This window comes from Ranitomeya variabilis, chromosome 1, assembly GCF_051348905.1.
Source record: "Ranitomeya variabilis isolate aRanVar5 chromosome 1, aRanVar5.hap1, whole genome shotgun sequence".
NCBI lineage: Eukaryota > Metazoa > Chordata > Amphibia > Anura > Dendrobatidae > Ranitomeya > Ranitomeya variabilis.
In genome coordinates, this window is record NC_135232.1 from 415,323,122 (window position 1) to 415,336,537 (window position 13,416).

The window sequence follows — 13,416 nt, forward strand, 5'->3', positions numbered from 1 at the left end:
ATTTTAAATTGCTTGCTAAGTTTGCCTGATGAACAAAGTACATTTTAATCAATAGATCTTGGAAGAAAATTAAGTTCCACAATAAGTTCCTGTGCTGAGATAATCTTATACATGTGCCCCTGCTGTGTGCAGTGTAATGGCTGACTTATTGTACTATGATGATGATTGTCTGCATGTTTTTTATGCCAGAAACAAAAAAAAGGTCTAAATAGAAGAGAAAACTTCTCTGCATGCAAGGGCCTTTGAATGACATGTGGGCACATAATGGAAACAATACTCCTTTAATTAGCGTTAGATGGATTCCTAAGATATGTTTATCTATAGGCACAGCCACGCCAGTCCAAATTTAATTCTCTTAACTCCTCTTTACATTAATTAAATAAGATCAACCCGCAGTCAGACATATTGTAATTACCATGAAAAAATTGATCTGATAAGAAGGACAGGTACTATACCATTTCCATCACTATTTTTTCCAAAAAGATAAGTAATAAGTATTGTCAAATCAACAGTGTACTGTAATGTAATCAAGCTGTAAGAGATGCCAATTCCTTCCTGGCAAATATTACATGCTATATTTGACAAAAAGCAGCTTGTAACCTTAAAGTAAGTAAAATATTTCTAGATAAAAATGAGTATCAAATGAGATTTACAATAAAAACAAAGCTACATAAAAAAGATATATATATATATATATATATATATATATACACAAATACGCATACATGAATACGTGTATGTGTATATATATATATATATATATATATATATATATACTGTATATATATCTACTATATAATTGTCTAAGGGTCACTTCCGTCTGTCTGTCCTTCTGTCTGTCTTTCTGTCAGTCACGGATATTCATTGGTTGCGGCCTCTGTCTGTCATGGAATCCAAGTCGATGATTGGTCGTGGCAAAACGCCCACAACCAATCAGCGACACGCACAGTCCGGAAGAAAATGGCCGCTCCTTACTCCCCGCCGGTCACCGCTCACACAGGGTTAATGCCAGCGGTAACAGACCGTGTTATGCCGCGGGTAACGCACTCCGTAACCGCTGCTATTAACCCTGTGTGTTACCAATTTTTTACTATTGATGCAGCCTGTGCGGCATCAATAGTAAAAAAATGTAATGTTAAAAATAATAATAAAAAAAAAAAACCTGCTATACTTACACTCCGTAGTCCATGTGCTCCATGTGCTCGCCAGAGGTAGCCTGACTGCCATTAGGTACCGAGATGAGATTCTCAGACCCCTTGTGAGACCATATGCTTATGCGGTTGGCCCTGGGTTCCTCCTAAGGCAGGACAATGCCAGACCTCATGTTGCTGAAGTGTGTCAGCAGTTCCTGCAAGATGAAGGCATTGAAGCTATGGACTGGCCCGCCCGTTCCCCAGACCTGAATAAGATTTAACACATCTGGGACATCATGTCTCGCACCATCCACCAACGTCACGTTGAACCACAGACTGTCCAGGAGTTGACAGATGCTTTAGTCCAGGTAGGTCTGGGTGGAGACCATCCGCCGCCTCATCAGGAGCATGCCCAGGTGTTGTAGGGAGGTCATACAGGCACATGGAGGCCACACACACTACTGAGCATCATTTCCTTGTCTTGAAGCATTTCTACTGAAGTTGGATCAGCCTGTAACTTCATTTTCCACTTTGATTTTGAGCATCATTCCAACATCAGACCTCCATGGGATATAAGTTGTGATTTACATTGATCATTTTTAGGTTTTATTGTTCTCAACACATTCCACTATGCAATGAATAAAGATTTACAGCTGGAATATTTCATTCAGTGATATCTAGGATGTGAGATTTTAGTGTTCCCTTTATTTTTTTGAGCAGTGTATATATTTATGCACGCACACACACTTATATATGTACAAATACATAAATACACACATTTACACATGCATACATACATACACATTAACACATACACACACACACACACACACACACACACACACACACACACACACACACACACACACTTTACATACATACACACATCTGTACATATTTCAGTATGAATGGTTTTTACCTGATAAAAATTATTTTGACTTTAGATGGTGCACATTTGATGATTGATGAGGCGTTCTGATGACTTCTTCCATATAATATTTGTCCATTAATCTATGACATAAAATGAAATAAACTATTTAAAAAAACTCAGAAACATAACTGAACTTTCGGCTAAGTTCAAACCTGCATTGGAAAAAGCTCTTGTGATAGATATCATCATCATGCATTATTTTTGCTAGAAAAATGATGAGCACCAAGAAAGAAATTTAAAGGAACCCACTGGAGGCCATCAGCACTTGCGGGACAATAATGGCGTCCGTCATGTGTAGGCTGTGTACCTGCTATGAATTCCATTATTCTGCTCCTAACACAGTAAACAACACTGGAATTGAAAATCTGATGGAAACCCGAGCCTTATTTTTCATGCTGATCCACTTGCGTATATGTACCAAACGGCCAAATCGAGATGGCGATATTAAAAAAACAGGAAAATTGCGGGCGTTAAGTGTCCTGTGTTTGGCTCATTAGGATTGTCCGCATCGCACATGACGTGCTGGAGGAGCCTTCTTTTGGATGTACTATTGGATGACTAGTGCAAGCTGCGATTTCTTCCCAGGAGGACTATCGATCCATGTGGAAAATGTTTCATGTGCACTAGAACATTGGTTCTAATTGGTCTGTGTGCCATCTATCGAAATAAGGCTGGTTTGAACAAACTCTAAAAGTGAGACTCTTGAGCTGCACATTTCTTGGGTGGTAAAACCATGCTGGGTGTGCATGCCCTGCATGAATTTAACAATTTGATGTCTTGGGTCATTATCTAAACATTACCATAAGGCCTGATATGTATATACTCGGCAATGACCTGTGCATGAAATCACAGATATAGGAAGGTACTGTATAGTCCCATGCACTGCTATACGCTATTCTTCGACTTTTCACAAAGCCTTAGTGTCCTGCCATACTATTCTTCCGTGGAAGCATGAAAAGAGCAGATGGAGCATTCCTAAAAAAAAAAAAAAGCAAATATGGAGGTACAGTAAGACCCCAAGAGCCTTCATTGGGTCTCGATTTCAGCAGAACCGAAATACAAAGAGGCCTCTTCGGTATTCCTGTAGAATTATGATACAAAAATGTAATTTTACGACATTGATAATAAAAGATTCGGGAAGATACCTTGGCTTCCACTTAGACAGATATAAGAACTCCTCACTGAAAGGGAATCTTTATCTCCATCGGCTGCTAAATAGAATTCCGACTCTCCATTTACGATTACAATGGATGTATTCACTGGCGGCTTATTGACATATACTTGCCTCTAATAACTCATCGGCAATCTGCAACCGGCCATCTTTGCCAGCTGCTCCATTTGGATCAATCCCCACGATGAAGACGCTCATTCGTGATCGGTCTTTGTTTCCAGCAAGGCTCAGGCCCAATCCAGTCTTCCCTTTCTCCAACTCTATCATATGCAACTCTCCTGGCAGGTTTCCATACCGCTGTGATATCTTTCCTAAATGGGAGGAAGAAGCACTAATTAACAAGTCCATCATACTAAGAACAGACATGAGTAATTAGCTCTTTGCAGCAAAATTGGGAGAAAAACGTGCAGAGGTCCCCTAGCAACAACAACACATTATTACCACCATTTTACCATAGAGAGAGGCTCAAAAGTGCTATCTTTATATACCGTAACCCAGTTATATCCGTGATTTGTGAGCGGACACAGGATTCACCCAATTAGGAAGCTAGAAGGCAACATTCAAGCAAAACCTCGGTGTTTGTGGAGGGAAAATGTGATAGTTGTTTCGGTAAAAATCAGAAGAATAAAAAAAAGAAAACGAAAAAGGGTATCAATATTCCCTGACTGGAATATTCATACTTACCATCAATTCTTAACCTCCATGATAAAACGTTATCCTAATGAAAAAATACATAGTGATGGAAAAATGGTACCTTATAAAGCTGACATAAAGGGGTTTATTTCAAGGAAATCTATCACCAGGCTTTTATCACCTAATCTGAGAGCAGCATAATTTAGAGACAGAGACCCTGATTCCAGCAATGTATCACTTCCTGTGCTGCTTGCTGTAGTTTTGATAAAATCACTGTTTTATCAGCAAGAGATTATCGCTATAGGACTAGAAAATGTGCCATGTAGTCCTCCATATTCATGAGCTCTGCATAACTCCGCCCCCACCACTGATTGGCAGCCTTCTGCCTATGATCAGTGCACAAGGAAAGTCACCAATCAGTGGTGTGGGCGGGGTTATACAGAGCTCAGCATTCAATGAAGTGGTAGATCTGCAGCAGATGAAACAGTGATTATATCAAAATCACAGCAAGCAGCCTAGTAAGTGACAACACTGGAATCAGGGTCTCTATCCTTACATCATGCTGCTATCAGACGGTGTAGTGAAAACCTGGTGATAGATCCCTTTTAAGAGTACAAGCACACAACGTCTTTAGGACACCTATTGGAGTAGCTGAGGCAGGGAGACAAGTGGCTCATAAATGCAGAAAAAAAGCAGATTTTACTCATAAATGTCTTATATTCGCCTGCACTATGGATATATGCAAAACTCTTTGAAACAATAGACAGTTTAAAAGGGTTTTCCTTGATTTTATATAATCTAGCCCAGAGTAAGGAAGTGGTGGTCCTGCAGTAATGATGTCCTGTCATCAGACAGGTGACTAACAGGCAGGACTCCATCACTACAGGATCAGAGGGGATCACTGGAGAGATGGCCTTGGGGCAGCGGGAGATTCAACAGGTAAAAGAGTTTTAATGTTCTATTTCTTTATTTAATAACTCCCCTTACTCTTGTCATTAACTCCCAGAAATCCCCTATAAGACACATATCTCTACATCATCATCTGAAGTTTGCATCTTTTAAAGTGGCACATTGAACTAGCCTTAAGTGCTATTGTACTTACGCCAACAGTAGCCAAACTCATCCTCTTTTTCGGGATCACCGCTAAATGTGGCAGTGCCTGGCTGAGCACTGTCTGAAATCATTGAGGTCACCGGTGCAGTAATAAGATTGGAAAAAGTTGTTTTTTCCGAGTCTGAGTCAGAATTACTAGAAGCCTTCAAAAAAAAAAAAAAAAACAATCATTAGGTAAAGTTGCTAAAAATAATATACATATAGCTAAAGAATGCAATTCCTTAATTTGTAATTTATACAATGTGATTTTCTGGATTTGATTTTTGATATTCTGTCTCTCAATGTTAAAATTATAGACTGTTCATGTCTTTGTCAGTGGGCAAACTTACAAAATCAGCAAGGGATCAAATACTTATTTCCCCCACTTTATGTATTGCACAGTAAGCCACCGAGACATTCTTCAGAAACTCCATTTTAAAATTCCTGAAAGCTGGGGTTCCCACTGTTTGCCAGATCAGATGTATCCCCTTCTCCGACCCCCCTAATAAAAATCATTGATGCCAAGATGTGCCATGTGACATTTGTAAGTCAGAATCTGGTTCTAAACATCTGTAGTCTGATCTGTGATGTGACAGATCCCAAAGCTCCTCACGTATTGCTGGACTTCTAGTAATCAGGAACGTGGACAAGCCTCATCATCCATCAGGAGTAACCGTAGTTTTCAAAGTCTGTCTTGGGTAAACTACAGGGAAAAAGCTACAAGAATTTTCTAGAAAAAGAAATCTTGCCCCATGCTTAGCCAAAATCAGATCTTCAAAATGTTTGATCAACCTGCACCAGTAAATCGTTTTTTCTTGAAAGCCTGAAATTGTGCTGCTGTCAAAGTACCACAACGAAAAGCATGATATTACACACAAAAGAGCTCACTAAGAAGTGTCCTATCATTCACCGCCTCCAAAAGAGCAAGGCGCTACATGAGTTCTTGCCTTGATGTTTAATGGAGCTGGAACCTTTTAAGCTGTACTATTACATTGGTGACGTTATATATCCAAACAGATGGATGTCCACAGTCTGTCCCGATCCTGCTCGGCTCTCACTCACATTGACGGTACTATGACACAGGGTAAGGTTTCAATACTAGCGGTTAGGACTGTCCCGACTGGGTACACCTTGGCGCTGGTGGGATGGCTTTCACTTTTTTTATTTGATCAAAAACAGTATTTACTAAGTACCCTATGTTATCTATATGCACTATTGCTTATCACTTACTTATAGTAGGGTATATGTTCATTTTATCTCTGTCAAACAACCTCCCCAAAAGGTGGAGGCCCCACAAAAGTCAGAGACAGATGGTTACCATATACTAGGTCTTATGGTAAACCGGTCTGTGTTTTGTTGTTCGTTCAGTCATCGTCTGAAGATCAAAATACTACAGCTCTGGCAAAAATTAAGAGACCACTGCAAAATGTTCAGTTTGTCTGATTTTTCTCTTTATAGGTATATTTTTGAGTAAAATGTAAATTGTTCTTTTATTCTACTGTATAAACTTCTGACAACATGTCTCCGAAGTTCCAAGCAATACATTTTGTATTTTGTTTCTGACAAAGAAAAATGGTTAAAATAAAGAAAAAAAAACAGTGCTTTCAGACCTCAAATAATGCAAAGAAAACAAGTTCGTAATCATTTATAAACAACAATACTAATGTTTTAACTCAGGAAGAGTTCAGAAATCAATATTTTGTGGAATAACCATGATTTTTAATCACAGCTGTCATGCGTCTTGGCATGCTTTCCACCAGTCTTTCACGCTGCTTGTGGTGCAAAAAATGTAAGCAGTTCTTCTTTGTTTGATGGCTTGTGACTATCTATCATCCTCTTCATTACATTCCAGAGGTTTTCAATGGGGCTCAGGTCTGGAGATTGGGCTGCCCATGACAGGGTTTTGATGTGGTGGTCTCTTAATTTTTGCCAGAGCTGTACCTGATAGCCGAACAATATCCCCCAGGATGACAATGAGGAATTCTCATAAGGGCATTAAAGCAAGAGAAATCCAAGTGGCTGAACAAAGAGGTGAAGAGAACACACATTGTACACTAAAGAAACAAAAAGTTGCCTTGCTTAGGCAGCTCAGCAAAACACATGGCAGATAAACATTTCTCATATCAAAGTTTAGCTAAGGTAGGCTAAAACACATGCGAGTGAGCATGAACGTTGTTTTTTTGTTTTGTTTTTTTACACATATCAGCTGGTTCAAGATTTCTGCCTTCTTGGGGCACTTTGCACATTATTCTTTCCAGGTACATGAGCTTATGGCGTCAGTCAGGAGGACCTGAGATCTCCAATGAACAGCCTGTTACACCCAGGTCTTAACGGCATATCGGTTCCATCTCAACAGCCATGTTAAGAACAGGTACAACTTAATCCTATCCAAAAGGCAGGAGTGATAGAAGTCATATTGCTCAATACAAGGATATTAGCATGAAAACAAAAACATACATGCACTACATTTCGATAGTAAAACTAGCATTAAAGGTGGCCAAACACTTTCAAAACCTCTTGGTTGAACACTTGTTCAGCCAACAGATAGTCCTCCCAACCTCCCTACACATATGCACGCTCAGTTCTGCAAAGTGTTCATATGTTCATAATGGAAAGAGGAGAATAAGTTGCTGTCAGACACCTTTATTGGCAGCTTACCTTCCTTAAGAATAAAGGATTAGGTATATTGAAATTCAACATGCCTAATAGCTCTTCTCCTTGTCATCTGCCGAAAGCTATTAGATAATTAGTTGGTCCCAAAGAAAATCAGAGGGTTTGGCCAACTTTAGTCTAATATGTATGACCACCTTTAGATATTCATGCAAAAGTACATCCAATATACAAAACAACCACCACTTGATGGTCATGCTCCATGGATGAACATAAAACAATGAAGGACACAGTAGGTATCTCATACTTTCCATTGGACAGTCAACAAGAGCTTCACAAACTAAAAAGGACACATCACATCATATATGGACCACAAACAAGTTCACACTAACAATGGAAAAGTATGGCCAGTTACTAAATGTCAGCACTAAGACAAACCTTAAATGGCGTGGGAGCAAAGGGGTTAGTTGGGGAACAACGGAAAGCAATTCTAACCGGATTCATTGTAGCCTACAGTGACAAGAGAATAGAGTCTTAAATGACAACAAGTGCAACCTTAGAAAATATACAGATTATACAAAATTGTGTACTTGGTGTCACTGTTTAACGGTTCATCACATACTAAGTATACTTAGCATTTAGAGGGGTATGAGACACTTAAAATGGGGGGGGGGGTACAGGACCTTTTATTTTTAGGGTGATGACAAGAGGAAAAGCCACTAGGATTAATGAAAATAAAATTTAGAGATTTTCTGATTCATAAACACAGAGGTAGGGGTGACAAATACAAAATAAATTACCGTTGATATATACTTATTGCAGGGTCTCCTTGACATGTCTACACGTCGGCTCACTGGGTCTCCAGAAAGTGCTCAGTATATAATAATACAATAAAATATGTCCTTTAAGCTCATGGATTATTACATGGCAATGGCAGTTGACTACTTGGCACAGTCGGGATATACTTTTCACAGTACCAATACGGACGTGCCAAAGTGACCAAACAGGAGACCCAGTGAGCCACTGAGGGATTGGGTGTGGTAGATAGGTTTTCCAGGCCATATTAAATAAAAACTATACAAAACTATTATAAGAGATCAACTAAAATATTATTTTCTATGTTAACCATGTACTTTCAGTCCTTGATAATTCCGCAGTTTGGCCCAGATGCTTTTGGACACGGACTGAATTTGTATAATTTATCCCCCATAGACCAGAATGGAATGTGGCCATTAAGCATTACTTTTCAGAAAACGATTTCTGTATGGTTCTCCAACACATTGTTCATATATATGCATCCAAATATCACACCAGTTATTGCATACTAATAAGTAAAACTAGACAGGAAGTGCAAATCTGGAGAACAGGCACACTAGTAAAAAAGATCCAACCTTGTTAGTGGTGAACTGGGAGGAATCAGCAAATGGGTTAGTGCATCTGAAGAGAGGTTTAGTACCAAAGGTGCTCTGTAAAGGCAAGCTTTGCTTCTAAAAAAAACAAAAATAACAAAACAATATTATTACTAGTAAATCAAAAGCAAAAAAAAAAAAAACTACCAGCTCAGAAAGGGGCTGTCTCACTAAAGTCAATGATGGTCAGAGAGGGAACATTGGTTGGAAGCCAACATTGTGGTAAGTGAGGCAACTCCTTTAATCAATTGTCCTACTGAATTCTATTTTTCACAAATAAAATCACACATATTACCATTAGAGTCCTGCACCCTTATTATTTATGAGCTGATATATCGGGGAAAAAAAGTACTAGCAACTCTACAAATGTGGCCTAAGAATTTAGGAGCCTTTTATTGGTAGAATGGTCACATTGATCCCTGACTAGCAATACCCCAAATTGTAAGAATATAATGATTTAAAAACCACAACATCCAGTCAATAGTTAGGTCTATATAGGAATCTGATAGGGGGGCCTAAAATTTAAGAGAATGAGTAAATCCAGATGTTGGGGGAAAGTGTGTGTTTAATGGTGGTGGGGTGTAGGGTGGGAGTAATTTGAATGCATCTGGTCTCAAATCTCCCTCAATGAGTCTACCCTCCAAAAGAATGATTAGACTAGCAAGCGAAGCGAAAGGCAAGCAAGCGGAATATTTACCTTCGGTGAGTTGTGAGAGAAGGGGTTAGTATGTGACTGACCCCTGAAAGCAGAGGCAGATGAGCAATACAAAGACTCAGGCTACAGGAGAAAATTAGGGAAACAGAAACAATTATTGGAAGGCTGGTTACAGTTATTGGAGGTTCAAGTTACAACAAGAAAGGTATCAAAAGTGTTTGCTTATATTGGTTAGTGATCAGGATATATTTTACAGGAAATTCTATTTGAATGCTATAGTAAAATATGACTACAGCACAGAGCTGATCAGAAACATGCACTGTAGACATCACAGTAGCCTCTATTTATGTGGTTCCCAACGATCATGAAAAAGCGCTAAAAATTGGAAAAGTTGGAATGAACTCCATGTAACAATTAAGAAATGGAGGGGCAATTTATGTATGCAAGTCCATATATCAGTATCAGAATACTGTACGTCCACAAAGAACTATCCGCAGAGAAAGGCAAGACCGATACTGAATTATGCAGATTTCATGGCGGAAATGCTGTAGATTCTCTGCACTACAAAGACTAATAATCTGCATAGAAGTGTAAATCCGCAGCATAATTTTAAAGGCAGTAGATGTCAGTCCTGAAGATCCGGTTATTTTCTACTGCCAATTTCCTTACCGGCATGTGTCCAGAATACGAACCCAATATAATCGTTTGGGCTGTTCACATGTCCATTTTTTTTTGTAGCCTGAGTGGTCTTCAAAAAATAATGGCAACATGTCCAGTTTTGACCCCAACAGTCTATGAGTCCGTAAAAATCACAGACATCACACGGATTGTATCGGAGTGGTCCGTGATTAACATTACAGTGTATAGAAGAAGCTTTGTAACGTATTTATTTTCATCACTGAAAATCACTGATGAAACTGATGGTAAAACTGACATACTGACCAAATACTGATTAAAATCTGATGCAAAACACTGAAGAACAAGGGTCCGTGTTTTTACGTGCCAGAAAAATCTAGGATGTCTGAATGAGGTCTTCTACATAAGCCACCACCTATAAGCAAGCTTTTCATGTACTCACCCGGGGTCTGTTGACGATACTCTGAACCAGAAAGACAACAGGATTTCCAGCTCTTCTTATGGCTTCCACTGCCTGCTCATGACTGGCATCTCTCAGATCAATACCATCCACCTAAAAACACCATTTTTTTTTTTACAGGGAAAGATAATAAAAAAAAAGTTGGGTAAATGCAATAGTTTAGGAGATCTCCTGCATTACCCTTGGGATTTGTGCTAAAAGATAACGCTAAAAGCTGTAAAAAGTAAAAAAAAAAAAGGGAAAAAGTCTCCTCCTGTGGCTACTGCGCTGATGCATGTAAGCATTAGAGAAGTGTTATAAATAGATGTCAGTAATAGGCTTTATTGTGCAAAAAGCCTTGGTACGACAGCTTTATGTTGTAAGTGATGTTCTAAATGGCTTTACTGCAAGGATCACAAGCCACAACCAGGGTCTCCAAAGTTAATCTGAGGCTTAAGGCTGATAGTGGACTCATTAAAGCAAACAGAGAGAGACAGTCAAGATTGAAGATAGTAGTCTAGTTGAGGGAAAATCCACAACCCTGTGGCAAGTCCTACTCACTGAGCCCAAAAGACTTAATCAGATTAGTCAGATGTAAAACTGCTTCAAATTGTGTCAAATTCGAGGCAACTTATGGCTGAGCAAAATGTAACTTCTTTTGGTGTTTTTACACTTTTTAAAATTGGGTGGAGCTTATCTACGAGGGGGAGTGGTTCCTCAACAGGAAAGTATTCTAATCGGCGACATTCCTTGCGGTGCGCGTGCGCTCGGAAGCCAAAAAATGTACCAAATTCGTTCATTCTTAACTTTCTCCAGCACACTGTTGTCTCAGTTTATGTCTCCAAGCTTCACTGGGACAATCCCTAGTACTTATTAATTTTGTAAATAAAACAATCCAAGTTAATATCTTACAGTGCCTTCAAGAGAAGGCACCAGAGACTAGAAAGTTTGTTTAACACTTACACATTTATAGTGAGCATAAAGGGGCATTAAATATGCAAACTGCCTGTTCAAGAGAAAGAGGACTAAAACTCTATAGCGCCACGCATCGGTAGCAGTGATCCTACAAGTCACTTTAATTTCCCAGAGGAGCATTTCACGGTGTATAAGCCTCCTTACAATGGCATGCGAGGGCACGAATGTCACTCTCCACAAGGATAAACGTTACCCCTTAGACCTCAGTCCAGAGCCTCTCACCTAGCCAAATCTGATCTCATACTTTCCACTGTCGAGAGGCAATACTCCAAAATACCATGTCTGCAAATTAAGATTTTGATTTGGCTTTTATCCTAAATCACATTGCAAGTCTCGTTAAAGGGTCAAGAGTGACTTGTGGGATCACTGCTTTCAAAAGGTGCCACAATAAAGATCTAGTCCTATTACTCTTTGAAGAGGCAATTTGTTTATTTACTTTCCCAGAGGAGCATTGCACGGTGAATAAGCCTCCTTACAATGACACTCTCAGCAAGGAGAAACGTTACCTCTTAAAGATAATTGTGAAAGAATGTTCTTAAAAACACCCATCACTCGATTTTCTTGCCATGTAAATAGGATCTCAATCATCTGATAAACGAGCAAAATGCTTGGCCATCGAATGAAAGGATTTTTTAAGCAGGATAAAGGATCATCATTCTCGGCGGCGTATCATCCTGTGCAAACAGGACTCATGCTGCCGAGAACAAAGGCAGCCTATGCGCACTGAAGAATCGGACAATCGAGTATAGGTCACTCAGTACGCACCGGTTACTTTGGCTTGTGAAAACAGGAAGTTAAATGACCGCCAATAACATTTACTGATCAGCGGCTGTATCGTGCCACCAGTGGGTCGGTGTAATCAGACCGTAATTCTATATATCCATCACTTTCCAAATTCAGCACCCTGAGACTAGAAGTGCAACTGTATTACAAGTAAACTCTACAAGGAGAAAAGTGTAGACTTCAACTTAATAGTCAAATGTAATATTTCTGCAGGAAGGAGAACAATGGCCAAAGCTGTCGTCAAAGAGTTGTCCATTTGTACCTCCACAATCCTATCTCCGGTTTTCAGTGTTCCATTCTTCCCAGCCGGACTGTCCTCTAGAATATGTTTAATGAAGATTCCTCTCATTACTTCCCCATTGCTTAAACGGCTCCCCATGCCTCTGCCACCAACAATGCTGATCCCCAGTGATTTCCCAGGCTCTCTCCAAAGCTCTACCCTGGAGGATATAGATAAAGGACAGAAATTAGCTCATGAATATAACACAGGCACATAGTAGTACTTTGAATTATTGGGCAAAGATGTTCTAGGCATTCATTCAGTTTCTGTGGTATAGAGTAAAACACATTTGGGCAAACCTTCTTGGATTGTTCCAGTTGTTAAATGCAGCGTGCTCCAGTTCACTTTCCTCCCCTTCCCCTTCTTCACGCTCAGGCAGCTCTGGACCATCACTATAAAAAGAAATAAATGTGGAGACTTCTAATGATCACCAAATGTAAGGGTCAGTGGCTGTTCCCCTTTGGTGGTGTTCTGATCTTCTCAAAGTGCACACAACTCTCTGCACCAGAGACACAAGCAGAGGAAACAGCTAAACTGGTGCAACTCACTATGACATTTCAGATGTTGCATTCCATTCCATATTTTCACAACCTATTATTTATATAGCATTAGTATGTCTGGGAACTCTACACAACGCTCACTGTGCCCATGAGGCTCACTATCTAGGTT

General features: G+C 39.5%; 1 protein-coding gene across 4 annotated transcripts in view; it reads right to left on the reverse strand.

The window, feature by feature from the left end:
• The window catches only part of MPDZ (multiple PDZ domain crumbs cell polarity complex component), a 204,599-nt gene that overhangs the window by 61,296 nt on the left and 129,887 nt on the right, over positions 1-13,416 (reverse strand). For 2 of the 4 annotated variants that reach the window (XM_077249221.1, XM_077249220.1), the window contains 9 exons: positions 13,047-13,139; positions 12,730-12,907; positions 10,713-10,823; positions 9,677-9,757; positions 8,962-9,057; positions 8,009-8,080; positions 4,971-5,124; positions 3,350-3,546; positions 2,053-2,144 (listed from right to left, as the gene is read on the reverse strand). In XM_077249221.1, the coding sequence (XP_077105336.1) occupies positions 2,053-2,144; positions 3,350-3,546; positions 4,971-5,124; positions 8,009-8,080; positions 8,962-9,057; positions 9,677-9,757; positions 10,713-10,823; positions 12,730-12,907; positions 13,047-13,139 (1,074 nt within the window). The remainder of the gene's footprint in view (positions 1-2,052; positions 2,145-3,349; positions 3,547-4,970; positions 5,125-8,008; positions 8,081-8,961; positions 9,058-9,676; positions 9,758-10,712; positions 10,824-12,729; positions 12,908-13,046; positions 13,140-13,416) is intronic. The other 2 variants (XM_077249224.1, XM_077249223.1) reach the window with 1 other exon arrangement.